The 19,092-nt window shown below is 38.9% G+C and overlaps 1 protein-coding gene across 1 annotated transcript in view; it reads right to left on the bottom strand.

The window, feature by feature from the left end:
- LOC148107682 (uncharacterized) overlaps positions 1-19,092 on the bottom strand; it is a 54,661-nt gene that overhangs the window by 17,096 nt on the left and 18,473 nt on the right. Inside the window, exons 3-5 of the mRNA XM_087855988.1 lie at positions 18,280-18,411; positions 3,895-4,073; positions 1,564-1,672 (exon numbers count right to left, since the gene is read on the bottom strand). Coding sequence (XP_087712114.1) covers positions 4,064-4,073; positions 18,280-18,411 — 142 coding nt within the window. The 3' untranslated portion in view covers positions 1,564-1,672; positions 3,895-4,063. The remainder of the gene's footprint in view (positions 1-1,563; positions 1,673-3,894; positions 4,074-18,279; positions 18,412-19,092) is intronic.

Genomic DNA, 19,092 nt, shown 5'->3' with positions numbered 1-19,092 from the left:
GGAAGGGGACAGGCAGAGATTTCTCCCACCCTCCCAGGCAGTGCAGAACTCCTTGGTGCCTCCAGCTCCCATGAAGCAGCCGCTCCCTCCAGGGTTCTGCTCATAACATCCCCTGCCCTGGCTCCAGCTCTTAACTGGCAGCCCCAGCCTCCAGTGCTGATGGCACCATTTCCTCTCAAAGGCCCCTTGGCACTAGAGGCAGCGGCCTCTTGCTGCGCTAACTCTGAGTTGCGCCACTGTTCCCAGGGGCTTCTCAGCCTCGGCTGTTCAGTCACCTGTGTAACCAATTCCCCTCATTAAATTCTCTTTCAAACACCGGTTTCTATTTTTCTGCCTAGACCCTCACTGATACAAACACAGTGGAACTCTCCCCAAACATTCCTCTAAGGCTTCAGGTAGAGGTCATTAATCCCATCTGTAGACTAGAATGTCAGTTTTACCTGTGATCACACATGCCCAGATTTTGCCATATTTTTTACTTAAAACAGCTATCCCTCCTATTTTTATTATCCTGGTCTGATGTCAGAGAATCCCATTTTGCAAATTCATTTTGAGTTACCTATATTGCCTTCCTTTTAAAATTTCTTGGGAAGACAAAAATTTAGCATTTGGTCATAAACCTGTATGTTAGTCAAATTAAAGTGTGATTCAGGAGTTAAAATAGGTCTATAACAGCCTCTAAAGCTATGTGTATTGCTTCTGTACATAAGGCTTAAAGGGGAAAAACCCTCCTGAATGCTTCAAAAGCTTTTTTTTTTTTACATCATTTTCCTTCAACGTTTTATTTTAAATCTACAGAAAATGGGATATGATAGCATTTGATAAATCTACATATAATCTTTGCCTGTATTCACCACTTGGTAGCACTGTACCAGTTTGCTTTTTTCTTTCTCTGAATCATTCGAAAGTAAGTTGGAGGCATTGGGACATTTCACTGCTAAATAGTTCAGCATGTATTCTCCTACATAACCACAATACCATATTTATGCCCAAGAATTTAACAATGTAGAAGCTTCCTGAATTGTCCACAAAATGTTGTTGACAGCTTCCCCCAAAAAATCTTTAAAAAGGAGGTATTATGCTAATATAACCAGCTGGCTGACATAAAGGAACGATGAACAAACGTGGGTGTCAGGTCACTAGTTCATGTTCTTATTTGTACATCCAGTGGGCAGACAGACGAAAGCTAAACAGCTAATTTTGCTTCTCTTAAATAATTTTGATTAAAACTCTAAAAGTGGGGCACCTAGCTGCCTCAGTCAGCAGAGCATGTGACTCTTTGAGTCCCACACTGGCTGTAGAGATTACTGAAAAAATCTTTAAGAAAAAAAAAAACCTCTAAAAGTAAAGGTGTGGCTGATTATTCCTTTAACTTAGAGTTGGAGATAATCTGCTCCATTTGTTTACACTACAAATCTGGACTAAACACTTTCAAACTAAAAACAAACAAAAATGATATGTTTTTCTTTCAGTTCATTACTTCCCTGATCCTTTCTTTGTAGGATATTGACCTAACATTGATTGGTTTATTATAATATACATGTAACAGTTGATAAGCCTTACTTCTTAATATTTTCTTCCATCAATGAACGAAGTTCCTGTTCTTCAGAGACAAGATATTTTTCTCCTGTAGATGGCTCAGTATTAATTTCCTTTCCTCTTATGGGTATTCCTGCCAAAATATGGAGACTATTTACATTGGAAATATCCTTTGACCTATGCTGAAATTCCTTGAGCTATTTACTTATTCCTGATGAAGAGTGTCCTCTTAAAGAAGCAGCCAAAACCTCTTCTACTTTAAACTAGTAGTGCTGGGTTTTGCACAATGACAACTCTCTAGATTATGCATTCAAGCGGGTCTTAGACATAGGCTCTCTTGCTCAGCCCACGTCTTCTAGTGTGGGCAAGGCCTGATTGTGCCATTTATACTTCCAGTATTTCCTATACAATTCTGGAGGGGCGAAGGACCAGTCGCCCCAAGGTGGGTCACTTTGGCATGAAGATTATTCTGAATTAGAAGCAGTCAAAACCCAGCAGATTCAGGAAGAGCTCTTTATCTCCCTTCAACTGCCTAATTTACATTGGAAAGGAGAGCCTGTACCAGGAAGAGAGTTACTAACAGAAATTCTGCTTTACCTAAGAAACGTGTATAACAGGGCAACCTTTGTTTACCAAAACCTCTTCTCACCTTCCTGCTAATGGTCTTTCTCCCCTTTGTAGCCTCTACCCCTCTCCTCAGATCAGGATGTCAATCAATGAGCTTCACCTTGCCTGACTCCCTTTGGAATTTCATGTCTGTGTGGATTCCCCATAGATAGGAAACTAAATTTGATTTTCTCCTGTTAATCTGTTGGTCTCATGTAAATTTAATTCTTAGTCCAGCTGGGAAAACCTTGGATAGAGGAAAATGTCTACCTCTTCAATAGCGGGAGTACTCGGCAGGATACTTTGACTTGTTGGACACAGCTTGCCTTAGACACAGCTGCAGCTCAGAGATCTTTGGGAAATCTGACATACAGATGCAGCTGGTAAGATTTTTTACCATGTCGGTCTCCTGAGATCCCCATCGGTGGAGTCTGTCTGATGGAGCAAGAGTGATGAGTGTCTTTTTCCCCCTAAACTTAGATTAGCAGGAGAAAATACTTGTGGAACTAGTTCCTCAGGCTTAGTAACTCTTGGTAAATTTAGTGGAATACTGATCCGTTTCCTCTCGAGAAGGTCTTTGTTTCTCTTTGTCTGTGTCTTTTATGTCATTTGTCATATAAACTTTGCTGCAGGTTCATGTGCACATGGGGCGAAGGCTGTTCCTAAGGGACATCTTGGAAGTCCAGAAGTCCAAGCCACAACTAGTAGGCATGGGCCAAGTAGTTAAAAGCTGTTGAAGGGTGGGGGTGGGAGGGTGGAGCGGCCGTTAGAATATTTACCAACTAGCTCGAAGATTCCTGTGTTGGGATAAATTCATCATGGAATGGATTAGATTGACACTAGGTCTCCTGCCAATCTCAAGAAAATTTCCATGCAACACTGTAAAACAGCACACGATACCCAACCCCACAGTAGATCCCTCCCACGTATTAGTTTGGCTCCAAGAGCCCCAAGGCTTAGTGAAAGCTGTTAATGTGCCTCTAAGAAAAACTGGATGAGATTTTCCCTTTCATCTTGTTCTGTGTCCTAAGAGCCTGGCTTTGTGACCAGTGATAATATTCTCTTTGGTCTCCATTGATGGGGTTTTGAAATATAGGTGGGGTTCAGTGGGGTGAGGTCCGGAGCCAAGGACCAAGAAAGCATTGTTGACACATCTTTGGTGCAGAATGGTGGTTTATTAAAGCCTGGGGACAGGACCCATGGGCAGAAAGAGCTGCTGTCGCAGGGGTTGTGAGGGTGGCTGATTTATATACTATGGGGTTGGGGGAGGTAAGGAAAAGGGAGGTTTCAAAAGGATTTTCATATGTTAAAGACTCACAGGATACCAGAGGCTTTGCCATTGTCAAGTTAAGGTTGTTTTTCCCTCCAGTAAGGCATTAACATGAGGATAGTTGGGAACTTCGTGGAGGAACATTACACTCTTCCCGCTTCAAGTATCTGTCAATGGGCTGCAGGTTGTAAGAACATTTAATTGTATCTACACTTCCTTCTGGAAGCTAAGCCATTGATAGAAATGTAAATTGCTAAGATTTTTGTAAACTGAAGGAGACTTCTGTCTTTCAGGATTGTGATCTCTGTAAGTTAACTATTTGTTTTTCCTTTCCTTTCCTTTGCTTTAGGAAAGCCAGGAGTGCCTGAGAAATGTCACATATATCCCATGGGACGGGGGTGTTGTGGGGTGTCAGCTTCTGCCTGTCCTCAGCTAGCCTTCTGTTCCTTCATCATCCACCATCCAGAGGGTACACTTACCAGGGTGCACTGTGCAGGTCAGTCAAATAGACTAGGGTTCCATGAGTCTGGACATGCCAGCTCCCAGTGGTGTTTGTCATGAGAGGTCCCAGCCCATAAGATCCTTTGTTGTTTCAACCTTTGTTGCTTGTTAGTGCTGGAAGGTCCCATTCCAGTAGTGTAAGTGGAGTTAGGGATCCCTAGAAAAGAAAGATGAGACATAACTATTGTGACATAAGAGAAGTCATTCAAGGCCTCCGGCTATTTTTCATGATCACTATATGCTCTATGAGTGCTACTTGCTTCAGTACACTGCTTGTAGAACTGCCCAGACGCTAACACAATTACAAAGAAGTGCTGTGCAAACACCTTAGTAGATAAGGATTTTAAAGGAACAAAAGGAATGCAAAAATGAACGGTCACCGTCCAGATGTCTGGGGGGCTCAGTAGGTTAAGCGTTTGACTTCAGCTCTGGTCTTGATCTCAGGGTCCTGAGATAGAGCTCAGCGTGGAGTCAGCTTGAGATTCTCTCTTCCTCTCTCTCTCTCTCTCTGCCCCTCCCACTTGTTCTCTCTCACTCTCTCTTTCTCGCTCTCTAAAAAATAAGGAAATAAAATCTTAAAAATAAATAAATAAATAATAAATAAATAAAAAGAACAGTCTCTACCCAGCCAGAAAATAGACAATAAATTAGTTTGAAAACTCCCAGTGCTATTGCAAAGGTAAGCAAGACCCTGCATTCGTCACCTGAGACCCTTACCTCTGATTCCTTGTAACGGTAAGGCCTCTGCCCTACGAGGAGCTTAAGCTTCATGAACATACCCCTGGATGCAGGTACAGGCCTGCACAACTTTATGGCCCCTTTAGATGCAAAGATGAAGCTGCCCTCTCTGAACATTCATCCTAAACTCTAAATACAAAGAACCCGTTCACTCCTGCTCAGGGAGTCACAGCATTGGAAGTTATCTGCTGTAAATAAAGCTTCTTTTGTGTGACAACTCCATCTGGTGTGGTCTCCTCCTGTAACTCACCCAGGAGCAAACTCATGTTAGTTTCTTTGCAGTAGCGCCTGCCCAGTGTCACAGGTTAGCACATCTGTGACTGACTGGAGGCAACTCACGTGGTCATGGGAGACGGGAGACACCGCTTTCACCACACCATCCTTACCGCCTGTGCAACAAAGGCTTTTGCTTTCTTAGAGTAATTTTGGTAGTAAACTTTTGGATCATGAGGTCTGCATCATCTATGCCCTCTCTCTGGATGTCTGTTGCATCTTTGGTTAAGCCTTTAAAAGGCTTTTTGGTTTGAATTGCTATTAAGAGATCCTACTTGTCAATGGCCAGATGGTGGATCCTTTAAATTGGTCATATTTTAGAAACACATATATTCTTAATAGATAGCTCTTAAGTGTCTTATTAGTATAATGACCTGCCTTAGGGACTCCCTTGAAAAGATAAAATAGAAATTGGACTTAAGACAAAAATAAATGTTCACATCCAACGTAAATTCCCCTTCTTAAAATCCAGTGTCATCTGCCTTTTTAACTGCTCCCTTCCCTACAGGATTTACAATGAGCACTCTGGCCAGTCTCTAGGTTCAAAGTATATAGGCTGCTCGCGTAAATGCTGAAAGCCAGGAAATGAGTGTAAAGCCCCCACGACTGACTGGTGGTAAGGCTTGTTTGCTCTCACCTCCCAGGGCTTTGGAATCCAGCTCTGCCAGCCCCAGGCATTTCTACACAGGTGTATCATAGACCCTCCACCATGAATTTGTATCCCCTGGACAGCAGCAAATTTTTTAAACAATAAAGCTCCTTTACCTCTACTTTCAGAAGATTCTATCAAATTTAAAGAGAAATTAGAAAGATTGACTATTCACAATCTCTTCTTCACAGAGGAAACAGATGACCAAAATTTCTCCTAGCACCTCCTACAAATTATCAGTGGAAGGCCAATGTTCAGGGGCTAATAGAAGCCAAGGTTGAATTGTATAACCAGAGCAAAGGCTTTTGTTAAAATGTTTTATACAGATGAAGGGGTTCCGGACAGGACCCCTCAGAATGTACCACTTTGGCATGGGGATCATTTTGAGATAAAGGCACTTGAGACCCTGTGGGCTCATTTACCCCTCCTTTAACGACACAGAAAAATTGGGGCAGCTGGGTGGCTCAGTCGCTTAAACATCTGCCTTCAGCTCAGCTCATGATCTCTTGGACCTGGGAAAATCTAAACTGGGGGGTCTTTCCCAGAATAAGGATTATTAACAGAGAGAAATTTTATCCAAGTGACCATCCGTATGGCTGGGCAAACTTCTAATTACCAAACATCTGCTCTTCTTATCACCCTGTGAACTGCATTCCTTTCCTCTGAAATCCCAGGCTCTTACCCCCTTTTCTCCTTACTTAAGAATGACATACGTATCTCATTTTGCTGTCTTTGGAATTTCCAACTCTATGTGGATTCCCCATACCTATGCCTATTAAATTTTATTTTCTTCCGTTAATCTGATTCTTAGCCCAGCTAGAGTAACTTTTGAGGCAACAGGATTTTTACTTGCCAACACAGACTTTACATAGATATAAATCTTTTGACTCCCATCTTAGTTAAAAATCTCCCTGATAGTGGCCCTGATTGGTGCAGTTGGTTGAGCAGCTGACTCGTGGTTTCAGCTCTGCTCAGGCTGTGATCTTAGGGATAGGGTGAGCCCAGCGTCAGCCTCTGTGCTCAGCAGGTTGTCTGCTTGGGATTCTTTCTCCTTCTTCTGCCTCTCCCACTTGTGATCTCCCTCTCTCTCCCTCAAAATAATAAATCTTAAAAAAAAAAAAATCTCCCTCATATAAAGAAGCAAACTTAGTTTAAAAGGCAGGCCAGTCCCTTGATATTCAGGCTGTCATCCAGTTCTTTGGAGAATTAGGAACATCTGTGGTTGTCTTACAAGTCTCTACAAAACCAGAAATACAACTCTAAAAACAAGTCAAAACCTATCTATGTTTACCAATCCCCAAACCTCACCTATTCCTCTCAAAATGTTTGTGGGTATTATAAAAGACCAGGATATTGGAACAAAATTCTCCTGTACTTAAGAAAGGTAAATTTTAAACAACAATTACCCTGAAACTCTAGGAAAGACAAAAGTTTTTGCATTCTTTCTCTGCTCTTCGAAATTACAGATCTTATCATGTCTTTGAAACATAATTAAAGCCCACAACCACCTGAGCCTGAAGGGAAAAAAAAAGAGGCGGCTAGGAAAGGCCTTAATAAAATACAAACTGCTAAAAAGGGCTTTTTCTGCCAAAACTCTAGCACCTCTAGTAAGAGGCCAATATGTCCTAAAAGTCCACCCTGGAGAAAACTTATATACATTCTCTATGGATTTATAATGTATATTTTCACCCTCATCTTCTCTAGGACCTAAGAGCCACTCTTTGAAATACAAACTTTAGGAAAAGTTTTTCATCTGGGAAAAAAAAGGGGGGGGGGGTAGATATTTGGAAATTGGGCCTATAATATCCTTTCTACAAATACTAGTAATATTACTAAATTTTAGAAAAAACAAAAGCTATAAGACTTTTGTTTGCATGTGTCTATTTGTGTGCCCATATATATTGTAAAAGTGAGATATATTCACTACCCCAATTAATTTTATTGCTAAAATTAATTTGTAAAATAGTTCTATTTAGTTGTTTTGAAGGCAAGCACTTAGAAGAATTGGGCATTCTAAAACTCAGAAAGATAGAAACCCAAACGTTTATCAAGTTCATGTGACCTGGGAAAATATTTGATATTAAAGCTATTTGAAGGTTGGCTTAATTAAAATAGATACATTTTTAGAGTAATCAGCATTAAATATAAAACTTTTATTCTGCCTGTGTTTACTGAAAGTCAGAAAAGTTCATTTTTAATAACTGAACTAACATGAATTTGCTCCTCGGTGAATCACAGATGAAAACTATACCAGCTACAGTTGTCCCACAGCTTATTTGCAGCAAATAAGGTCATGGAGAATGACTTCCAAAGCTGTGATTCCCTGTGCATGGGTGGATAAGTTCCTTTTACTTGGGGTTAGGATGAATATTTAGATAGGGAAGACTTGTTATCATACGTAGAGGTGGGCATAATGTCACACATGCCCGTTAAGAAAACATGCCTGTACACATAATGTATGTTATGTAAATGAGGCCTGTGCTTCTACTTAAGTGGAGATAATAGTACTATAGTGAGATTAAGGTAGTTGTCGGTCATTCTAGAGGTCATACCATGGTCAATCTGCACAGGGGCAAGTTAGGGACTAAGTTCAAGCTGATCTGGGTCGTCTGGGCCAGCTGGCAATCTTTGTCTAGGCAGTTTTCTTTGAGGGGTAGTTCTGGTTTCCATCATGGGAGGCTATGCCTCTTAGATCTTTTGCCTAAGTTAAGAGACAAGCTGGAAAGAAGAGCTTAAGGAAATACATAGAACAGAGGTTGGTGAGTATAAGCAGGTGGGCAGTAAAGGTCAGGTCTTGCGGTCCAGCTGGTGACATTACTTCTACCGCAAAGTTTGTCCAAAAAAACAAAACAAAACAAAACAAAACAAAACAAAACCTTAGGATAATGACTGACTCTGTCTAATGCCTCATGAAGTGTTGTAGGTGGACTACCCATAATTGTTAAGAACAAGTAAATTAAATAGACAAAATAAGATAAAAAGGTTTGTAGGCAACCTTTTAAATAGCTTCTAAAATCTTTGGTAACTTAGGGGCGCCTGGGTAGCTCAGTCAGTTAAGTGTCTGCCTTTGGCTCAGGTCATGATCCCGGGGTCCTGGGATCAAGCCCCACATCAGGCTCCCTGCTCAGTGGGGAGTCTGCTTCTCCCTCTCCTCTGATCCTGCTCATGTTCTCTCTCGCTAGCTCTCTCTTCTCTCAAATAAATAAACAAAATCTTAAAATTAAACAAAATCTTTGGTAACTTGAAACTTTTTTTTTTTAAAAAGATCTACTTATTTTAGAGAGAGAGAGAGAGAAAATATGAACAGGAGAGGCAGAGGGAGAGGAGAGAGAACCTCAAGCAGACTCTGCCCTCGGCTTGGAGCCTTGTTGGAGCCCGATGTCAGGCTCGATCCCATGACCCTGAGATCACATGACCAGAGCCAAAATCAAGAGTCCGACACTTAACTGACAGGGCCACCCAGGTGCCCCTGATAACTTGAAACATTAACATCTTGCTAAGTTAAATGATAAGTTAAGTTAAATTCATTGAACATCTAGATCATTTCCAAATAAGATATGCCTACGTTTAGTACTTAATGTTTTGTTATTTTATCTACTTTTGTCTTGTTACTAAGAAACTAGAGCCAAATTTGGGTGTGTTAGTAAACATATTTTGTGCTTTACTGAAAGATGATACCATGAAAAGTACATTTCTAGAAATTATAGAATGTATTTATAAATTTGCCAATCTAAAGAACTCTGGTATAACAGTTCACAATTGCTTACTACCTAGTTTTCACTAGAAATTAAGATTTCCAGGAGTTCAAAATTCTACTAAATGTAATTAAGACCACTGGAAATAATAAGGGCAACAATTCTGCATGCAAGGAAAGTAACATATGTGTGTTTGGTAAGAAAAAGTTTAAGAAATAGAAATACATTTTTGTTGAGAAAAAAGAAAATTTGTCTTAAGTGACAGTGGTTGTTCAAAGAGGGAAAACTTAGTACAAAATCTGAATGTAAAAAAGAGAGTTGTAGGTTTATGGAAAAGAAATCGGAAAGAATGTGTGGTCAGAACTGGCTAAGATTAGGATAAATTTAAGTAAATGAGTTTCTTCTTTTTTTTTTTTTAAGATTTTTATTTATTTATTTGTCAGAGAGAGAGCAAACATAAGCAGGGGAAGCGGCAGGCAGGGCAGGCAGAGCAGGCAGAGGGAGAAGCAGGCTCCCTGCTGAGCAAGGAGTCTGATAAGGGACTTGACCCCAGGACCCTGGGATCATGACCTGAGCTGAAGGCAGACGCTTAACTGACTGAGCCACAAAGGTGTCCCAGTAAATGAGCTTTAATATCAAAAGTAAACTGGTGAAAAATTAAAATTTTGTTTTCTCTTTGTTACAAGGACCAAGTTTTATCTATTGATTTGCTCTTAATAAGTAATTATAAACAAACGTTTTTCTTTACCTTTAAACTTATCTGCCTAGAAAACAAGGACTCTGTTTTGCCAAAATAATTTCCTATGTTTATCAGGTCTTTGATTACTCAGGAAAACTGAGTCTTAATGAAGAGAGCTGAATTTTGCTCACAACTATCTGTATTTGCCTTTGAAATCTTTCATTGTCATTTCGGTTAAATGGATAATTAACCACTGTTTCATAATGATTTGTGATTCTATTTAATCAAATGTTCAAACCTTTTGTTATTTTTTGACATACTTCCCAAAACCAAAAAAAAAAAAAATTTTTTTTAAAGATTTTATTTATTTATTTGACAGAGAGAGAGAGAGCCAACGAGAGAGGGAACCCAAGCAGGGGGAGTGGGAGAGGAAGAAGCAGGCTCCCAGCGGAGGAGCCTGATGTGGGGCTCTATCCCAGAACCCTGGGATCACGCCCTGAGTCGAAGGCAGATGCTTAACGACTGAGCCACCCAGGCGCCCCCCAAAACCAAATTCTAAAATGAAGTCTTTTGACTATAATCTAATTGAAATTTTCCAGAGGGTCCCTAGAACATTTCAGAGATTTGGTGAGAAATTCAAATAATTATAGTTATTTGGTACATTAAATTCAACATGGTACATATGAAACATGGTCAAATAAGTGATACTAAACCCTCTTAAATTATATCTGTGTAGATAATGTTACTAAAATAAGTGTTCTAGAGATTGTATGAAAAGTCCTAGAAATCTGATGTCCTGGCATGTTATTATCTTGAGGTATTGTGTGTCATAGAAATAAGCAAATTTCCTTATTAATTGTATTACAATGAACTCCAATAAGATCTTTACTCATGGCCATTTTTAAATTTTTTATCATTTAGACAATTACAATGAAGGATTGTTGAAAGAAAAGCATGCAGGGGCAAGGGGCCCCGCCCTAAGAGGAAACCACCGTTAAAAGGATTTTATACCACCCTGGAAGGAGCCCTCTACCCTTTCCCATGTGATAGGTAGATGGCAAAAACCTGATTGGGTGACAGACACATGGAGGGTTAATCAGATTAAAACAGCCAGCCAACAAGCTCATAGAAACCCTTAGGCTTAGACACTCCAGTGGCAACCCTCTCGGGTCCCCTCCCTTTTCCGGAGCTTTGTACCATTGCTCAATAAAGTTTACTACCGCTCAATAAACTTTGCTTTGTTGCCCACCACTCTTCGTCTGGTCTGCGTCTTCATTCATCGAAGCCGTGTGACCAAGAACCGTGGGCACTAAAGGAAAAGAAACCTTTAACAGTTATGCTTTTACAAAAGCTTCCTGCAACTGTGTTTCATCTTTAGTGAGACCCATGGAAAGAACTCTTGAGCTCAGGCTTCTGATAACCTTAAGATCATAATACTGAACTAGGTAAGAGTTTCTGGAACTAGTAAAAGAAAAAGTGGATTCATATAGAACAAGAATTAACAACATGGGACTGAATAGATTGAGGAGGATAATTATAATTTGTATGACTTTTCGTTTTAAGCTGACTTTTTTAAATGTTTTGCTTTTCCAGAGTTGAGGAAACGTTTTATCTTAAGCTAACTGACATAACAGCAACAATTTGATAAAATAAACCTTTGCGAACAAATTGAAACATTTATTTATCTTTTTCTCCCTACCTGATCTCTCCAAAATTCAGAAACTTTAAGTATTCTTAAATTTTCATGGTAATATATTTATTTGCATAAGTTCAATAAGAATCTGTTCTCTTTGTAACAGGACACAATTGCAAACATTGGTCATAATACCAAGGCTTTGACTGGAATGTCATATTTGAGAGACAGGCATAGACTCAGATATGACCAGAATGTTTTAAGGAAATATGGTTGACTTTATGGAACAATAAAGTCCCTTGGAAATATCAGCTTGCTACTCTGCTTACAGAGTTTCCAGCAACCTTAGCAGGTGAGTAAAGATCATTTCCTGGCAGGTGCAGGAATCTCAGGATATTTCGGAGACCTCAAGAAGAGAGAAATTAATCCAGATCTATAGGTATTGCAGGTGAAGTCTGATGGCAAGTATTTGGCTTGGCTTCTGGCCTTGACAGGCTGTTAAAAGTTCAGTCTGGAGATTTCTTACAAAAATTCCAGTTAAGCCCGTTTTAAAGAGCCTATATGATCAACTGTTATTCTTGCTGCATCCATGTAAATAATCATGCCCAATTTTTTTGAAACTAGACTTATTTTGCAAACATATTAGTGGTAACATGGCTATCTTTGGTAGAATGAAGATGATTATTTAAAGAAAAAATAAGACTTCAATAATACCTGTGTAGATTATTAGATTCTAATACTGTCATTATAAACTGTGCTATAACCTGATTTCTTCTCGTTTCCTCCAATGCCTGGCTACAACTCTCCCAACTAACATTATCAATTTTTCTCCCGCCTTGCTGATTTGGAATCATTTGAGAACTAAAATTGCCCTTTTCCCTAAAGCCCTGCAAACTAAATATGAGTGGCTTGACATAAATGTCAGAGAAATCACGGTAGCTAATATTTAAAGACAACCTTTTTGCCTGTTACTCTTTGGGCCACTCAAAAAGATCACCAGAGACATTTGAACTGCAAATTAGGAAAATCTGTCAGATTACTACTGGCTGTTCTCACTCCATCTGAAGATGCTTCCCGTCTGACATCTAAAAATCTTAACTGGCTGGCCTAAGAACTCAGAAACTGGTTTGTAATTTGATCCAATCATTAACCACTGTTTTTGTTTCCATAGAAATGCCTCTTATTTAAGACCTGATTACTTGGACCATTGGCCTAACTTTGAGAACACACCTGCATCCCCGCCTCCTGAAATGAGTTTAACTGAATTGACCTACTGTCAGGACTAAGAGACTGGTTCAACAAGAGGGAACAACCTATCAACTCAACTTTTCATGTGGGAAGTTCCAAAGGAGGGAACTGTAGGGGCCAAGGGCAGGGAGCTCCAAAGTGGGCCACTTTGCCATGAAGATTATCTTGAGTTAAAAGCAATCAAAACCCAGAAGCTTCAGCTCTTCACCTCCCCCTCAACGGCCTAAATTTACATTGGAAAGGAGAGCCTGTACTAGGAAGAGAGTTATTGACAGAGATTCCTCTTTACTTAACAGTCTTATTTGCATAACAGCAACCTTTGTTTACTAAACATCTCTCCCGCCTTTCTGCTAATGGTCTTCCTTCCCTTTGTATCCCTAGATCCCTACCCCTCTCCTTAGCTCAGGATGTCACTTAAACCTCCTGTTGCCTGTCTTTGAAATTTCACGTCCCTGTGGACTCATTGCAGGTAGGACACTAAATTTGATTTTCTACTGTTAATTGATCTCATGTATTTAATCCTTAGTTCAGCTAAAAGAATCTTGAATAAAGGAAAATTTCTTCCTCCCCAACAATTCTATGAAACGTAATTTTAAGCAGCAAATACCAAATTTCGAATCTGAATAGTAAACATAATCTTCAAAAAATGAATGTAAAATCTGCCACCAAAGAAATGCAAAAAATTTAGTTCTCTTTTTCTTTCTACCATCTACTTTTAAATCTTTTTTTTTTTTTAATAATGGAAAGGAGTACAGAATGCAAATAAGTGTAAAACCCTAAGATATTTGACTTTTTAGTTTTCTAATGTAATGGTCTCCAAAGTCTGGTGTGTGTCCTTTCGGACTACATAAGACAACCCACAGGGATATCACGAGAAACTATCACCTATTTCTATTTTTACTTCATGCTTAAAAATGTCTGTGTACTACATAATATACATTATATATTACTATGGCAATACACTTATATAATGTAGAAATAAACACTACGGGGGAGCCTGGGTGGCTCAGTCAGTTAAGCATCTGCCTTTGGCTCAGGTCATGATCCCAGGGTCCTGTGATCCAGCCCTCCTTCTCCCTCTTCCCTCTACTGCTCCCCCTGCTTGTGCTTGCTCTCTCTCTGTCAAATAAATAAATAAAATCTTAAAAACAACAACAAAAAAGAAATATTATGGAAGAATGTTTGGAAAGTATTTTAAAGTTGGTTCACTCCAATTTAGTACATTTTGATCATATCTTGAGAATGCTGTGGGACAAACTTTCTTCTTCAAAAGGAATAAACTGAAATGCACAGCTAGATATAAAATGTTAAATCATTGCATTTGGACTGGAAACCTTTACCGTACTCATCATATACACTAAAAATCACCAGTGGTACCTGGCTGGCTTAGTCAGTGGAGTGTGGGACTCTTGATCTCAGGGTCATGAGTTTAAGCCCCACATTGGGCATGGAGCCTACTTTAAAAAAATCACCATAGAGTTATATAAGAATGCTAAATTAATGTGTTACTTAATTTTTGCAAATCGTGAAGATAATTATAAAGCATTTTAAAATGATATGAAAATAAAATGAAGGAAAAATCCCCCAAGACATCCAATGGTATTTTATGTATTTTCTTTTAAGAGAGAGAGAGAGAGCACGGGGGTGGGAGTGGGGGGTGGGAGGAGAGGGAGAGAGAATCTTAAGCTGGCTCCATGCCCAGTGTGGAGCCTGACGCAGGGCTTGATGTCACAAACCTCATCCTTGAGATCATGACCTCAGCTGAAATCAAGAGTGGGATGATTAACTACTGAGCCATCTAGGCACCCCTCTTTTAATCTTTTTTTACATAGATGAAATCATGAAAAATGCAGAGGATTTATCTATTCTTATGATTAAGTTCATAAAGTATAAAAATATTTAAATATATGATTCATAAATATAAATTTTAAAGACTGCAAAGCAACCTATTTTGACATATGTGCCCTCATAAACACTGAAATAAAGAAACTGATGTACAGGAAGAATTGTGCTGATGACATTCTAGTAAATCCATCCCAGATGGTTTTATGAGAAAAGCCTTTAACATGCTAGTTGGATAGACATGATATTCTATACTAGGATGACATTAATTAGATGTGTGTGCTTTTGTTGTGTGAAGATCTTACTTCACATTTATATTTCTGTTTCTATGATATATATATTTGTAAATGGTATATATATATATATATATATATATATATATATATATATATATATAGACATAGACACACACACATACGCCAAGGAGACTCTTTAAGATCTATTAACCCAGGGGCGCCTGGGTGGCACAGCAGTTAAGCGCCTGCCTTCGGCTCAGGGCGTGATCCCGGCGTTATGGGATCGAGCCCCACATCAGGCTCTTCCGCTGTGAGCCTGCTTCTTCCTCTCCCACTCCCCCTGCTTGTGTTTCCTGTCTCGCTGGCTGTCTCTCTCTCTGTCAAATAAATAAATAAAATCTTTTTTTTAAAAAAAAAGATCTATTAACCCAGAGACATCTACCAAAGAAACGTCTTTCCTGGAGGTCTGAATACACAATGAATGTAATCATGGAGTCACTGCAACTATATTTCTTCTACCAGTACCCTCAAGCTGTTGGCTAGAATTTCTATTAAAAGAAAAAAAAAAAAACCCACCACATTAGTCTTTGTGAAAAACAAAGAAAACATCAAAAGACCAGTTTGGTTGCAGGTCGAGGGAAGGCTGGAGTTACAAAAGAAGTAAAGCCAGTGAAAGTCAGTGAAGGAGAATAAAAGCAGATATCCCAAACAAAGAGGTGCTACCAACAGCAGTCACTGAAAAAATATGTCAAACGAAATAAGCAGCTTAAGCTATAAAAAATAAAAGAGATTAAAGGCACTCTTTGAAACATGAAACAACTATTTCCACCACTCTAATCCTTCTTTAAGCCATGTATTCCTTTCTTTGGTCATCTGCCCTAAATTACTGAAAACAAATACTTGACAAGAGACAGGTGAAGTGAATTAATCTTTTGGCTTTCGGCAAAACAAGATGAGGATAACAAGCATTTAATGGACAAATCTTTGAATAGGTATGGGATTCAGTTAATATCTCAGTCCAGTGATTTTTAATATGCATCATGATAGAGTCCAAAGCCTAAATATTAGGTTCTTTGACGGAAGCACAACTTCTTTGATGAAGCATAGCTTTAAAAAAAGTGTTTTCAATCCACTAGGACCAAATTTCACTGTCAGAGACAGGACTAAAATTGGTATCCTTTACACTCTCCAACATTTTCAATGTTTAGATATTCTACTAATATCCAAAAGCAAACCATAAGAGACTCTTAACAATAGGGAAAAAACTGAGGGTTGCTGGAGGGAAATGGGTTGGGTGATAGGGTAAATGAGTGATGGTCACTAAAGAGGGCACCTGTGATGATTACTGGGCACTCTATGCAAGTGATGAATCACTAAATTCTACCCCTGAAGCTAATACTACATTATATGTTAACTAACTAGAATTTAAATAAAATCTTGAAAGAAAAAAACAATATCAAAAAGTTTTCAATTTATAATGTTCAATGAATGTGAAATACTAAAGGAAAATCTTTAAAGTTACGATTCTCACTAGACTGTGGATATATATAACAAAAGGAGTATAAGTAAAAAGAAGTCTTCACTTGCCAAGGTTCTTTTGTTAATGGCAACAGGAATGTCTTCTAAAACTATTTTATTTATTTATTTATTTATTTATTTACTTATTTATTTATTTATTCAAAGAAACCTATTTTTTAAAAGATTTTATTTATTTATTTATTTATTTGACACAGAGAGACAGCAAGAGAGGGAACACAAGCAGGGGGAGCGGGAGAGGGAGAAGCAGGCTTCCCGCTGAGCAGGATGCAAGGCTCAATCCCAGGACCCCGGGATCATGACCTGAGCTGAAGGCAAACACTTAATGGCTGAGCCACCCAGGCACCCCCCAAAAAAACTATTTTAATAATAGACGTAGGATGATAAGACTATTGCAGTAATACCTAGTACCTTTAGCTATGTATCTATTTTAAATTGCTGGCAAAAAAAAATGTATTAACATGCTGTAATATAGACTTGGAGCAGTACTTCTCAAATTTAAAGCACTTACCTAATCAATTCAATACACAAAGTTTATTACACAGATAATACACCTGTGCACAGCTCCCATTAAAGATATTATTCATTCTTTAGTGTGGCAATAAAATATTTATAATTTTTATGTTTCCTTTATTTTCATAATATGCCTTTCTTCACCTTTTTTCTTTTTTCATAAAAATGCCATGAGACACAGTGCAACAACGATAAGGGAATCCAACATAGGGTTCCTCTGGCTATAAGTTTCTAGACTTTCAGTTACAGTCGCCTATGTGTTTTATAGACAAGCTGTCTCTTGATGTGTCATGTACTCCATAACTGCCGATTTTAAATACCAGCTCTAAATCAAACTGACTTGACAAATTCATTTTACTTCCTAAACCAGTTTTTCTTCAAGTGAGGTATTGAGTTATTTTAGAATCTTTCATTACTCAAATAAATTTTCTTTCAGTGACCAAAAGACAGGAATCTATCTAGAATAAGGGATGTGAGGAAATAGGTTAAGAAGTACAATGGGTGGCTCAGTTGGTTAAGCGTCTGACTTCAGCTCAGGTCATGATCTCAGGATCCTGGGATAGAGCCCCAAGTTGGGTTCTACACTCAGCGGGGAGTCTGCTTCTCCCTCTGCCCCTCCCCACTGCTCATGCTCTGTCTCTCAAATAAATGTTTAAAAAAAGAAAAAATATATGAATCATTTTGCATAAATCATAACACTTCATATTATGTATTGCTGTAGTGCATGACTTTCTTGAGAAATTCTATTAATAGAGCTGACTGTTGAACTACAATATTATTCAATACTAACTAGACCCATGGATCAAAATGTTTTAGATGTCATAAGAAGGATAATAATTTCTTGGAGATAATTCCTAAGTTCAAGAATTTGAAACAGCAGTGCATATTGAGGATCTGAAATTATTTTTGTGAGTAACAAATGCAAGATGGCTGGCTCAGTCGGTAGAGTGTGTGACTCTTGATCTCAGGGTTGTAAGTTTGGGCCCCATGTTGGGTGTAGAGATTATTTAAAAATAAAATCTTTAAAAACAAACAAACAAACAAAAGAAATGCAAGAAGCTGGACATGAAAGGCCACTTTAGTATTGGTAGTGAGTTGTAATAGCTACAGTCTCCTGCCCAGTAGATCTTTCCTCCCTGTTTTCTTATGGAGAATCCATATCCTGCAGATAGGGCTGATTCCATACACCCTCTCTACCAGCATACACTTCTCATATAACACCACCACCACCACCATCACCTTAGGAGTAAACAGATGGTGCAGACCTGGCTAGATACCGCATACCCATGGCAACAGGGATTGGCCACGTGGAGGGACTCACCAGGGGCAGTCACAATCCTCTCTGGACATTTGCCAATAATGTTGAAGGGATCTCCGGCTTTGAGGAAAATATAAGCCTGAAGCTGCAGATGGCCAGCTCTGCCACCTGCCTATCCGAGTATGTAGAGAAAGCCTATATGAGAATAAAGGCAAAAACAGCAAGAAGGCAATGCTGAGAGTGTATGACAGCATTCCAATGACATCATTTGAGACTGAATCTAGCTGCAGTTGACCTTTTACGTTAGTTTAAGTTAGGTTTCTGCCACTTGCAAATGAAAGAGAACCTTGACCATAGGTACATTATAAATATATATTATAAATATAGCACTACCCAGATATAACTATAATCTTAGGTACCTGCATATCAACAGTCCATCAACTGACAAACTTCATGCCAACTTTCCTGTTATCCTGAACTAGCAACAATCAAAACTGCAATGTTCAAACTACAGGTTCAAAGCCTAAGATCTTTCATTTGCAGTTTACCTTTCAGCAACAATTTTAGTATCTGGCAACCATTTTTATTCTTATTGACTAGCTAGGACATTAAACTTTGAAAGCAACAGAATGGCTATGCTCCAAATAAATTTTAAAATTTGGTGTCTCGGAGCACCTGGTGTGGCTGAGTTGGTTAAGTGTTCAACTCTTGGTTTTGGCTCAGGTCATGATCTCCAGTGTAGAGCCTGCTTAATTCTCTCTCTCCCCCTACTTCTGACTCTCCCCCTCTGCCCCTCCCTCCCTTTAAAATAAATAAATCTATAAAATCTTAAAATATAGGTATCTTCCACTTTTTGAAAGTCTGCATTATGCCACT

The sequence above is a fragment of the Ursus americanus genome, chromosome 26 (genome assembly GCF_024610735.1).
Source record: "Ursus americanus isolate L20-20 chromosome 26, mUrsAme1.1.p, whole genome shotgun sequence".
In the NCBI taxonomy this organism is placed as follows: Eukaryota; Metazoa; Chordata; class Mammalia; order Carnivora; family Ursidae; genus Ursus; species Ursus americanus.
This window is presented reverse-complemented; position numbering and strand designations above follow the sequence as displayed.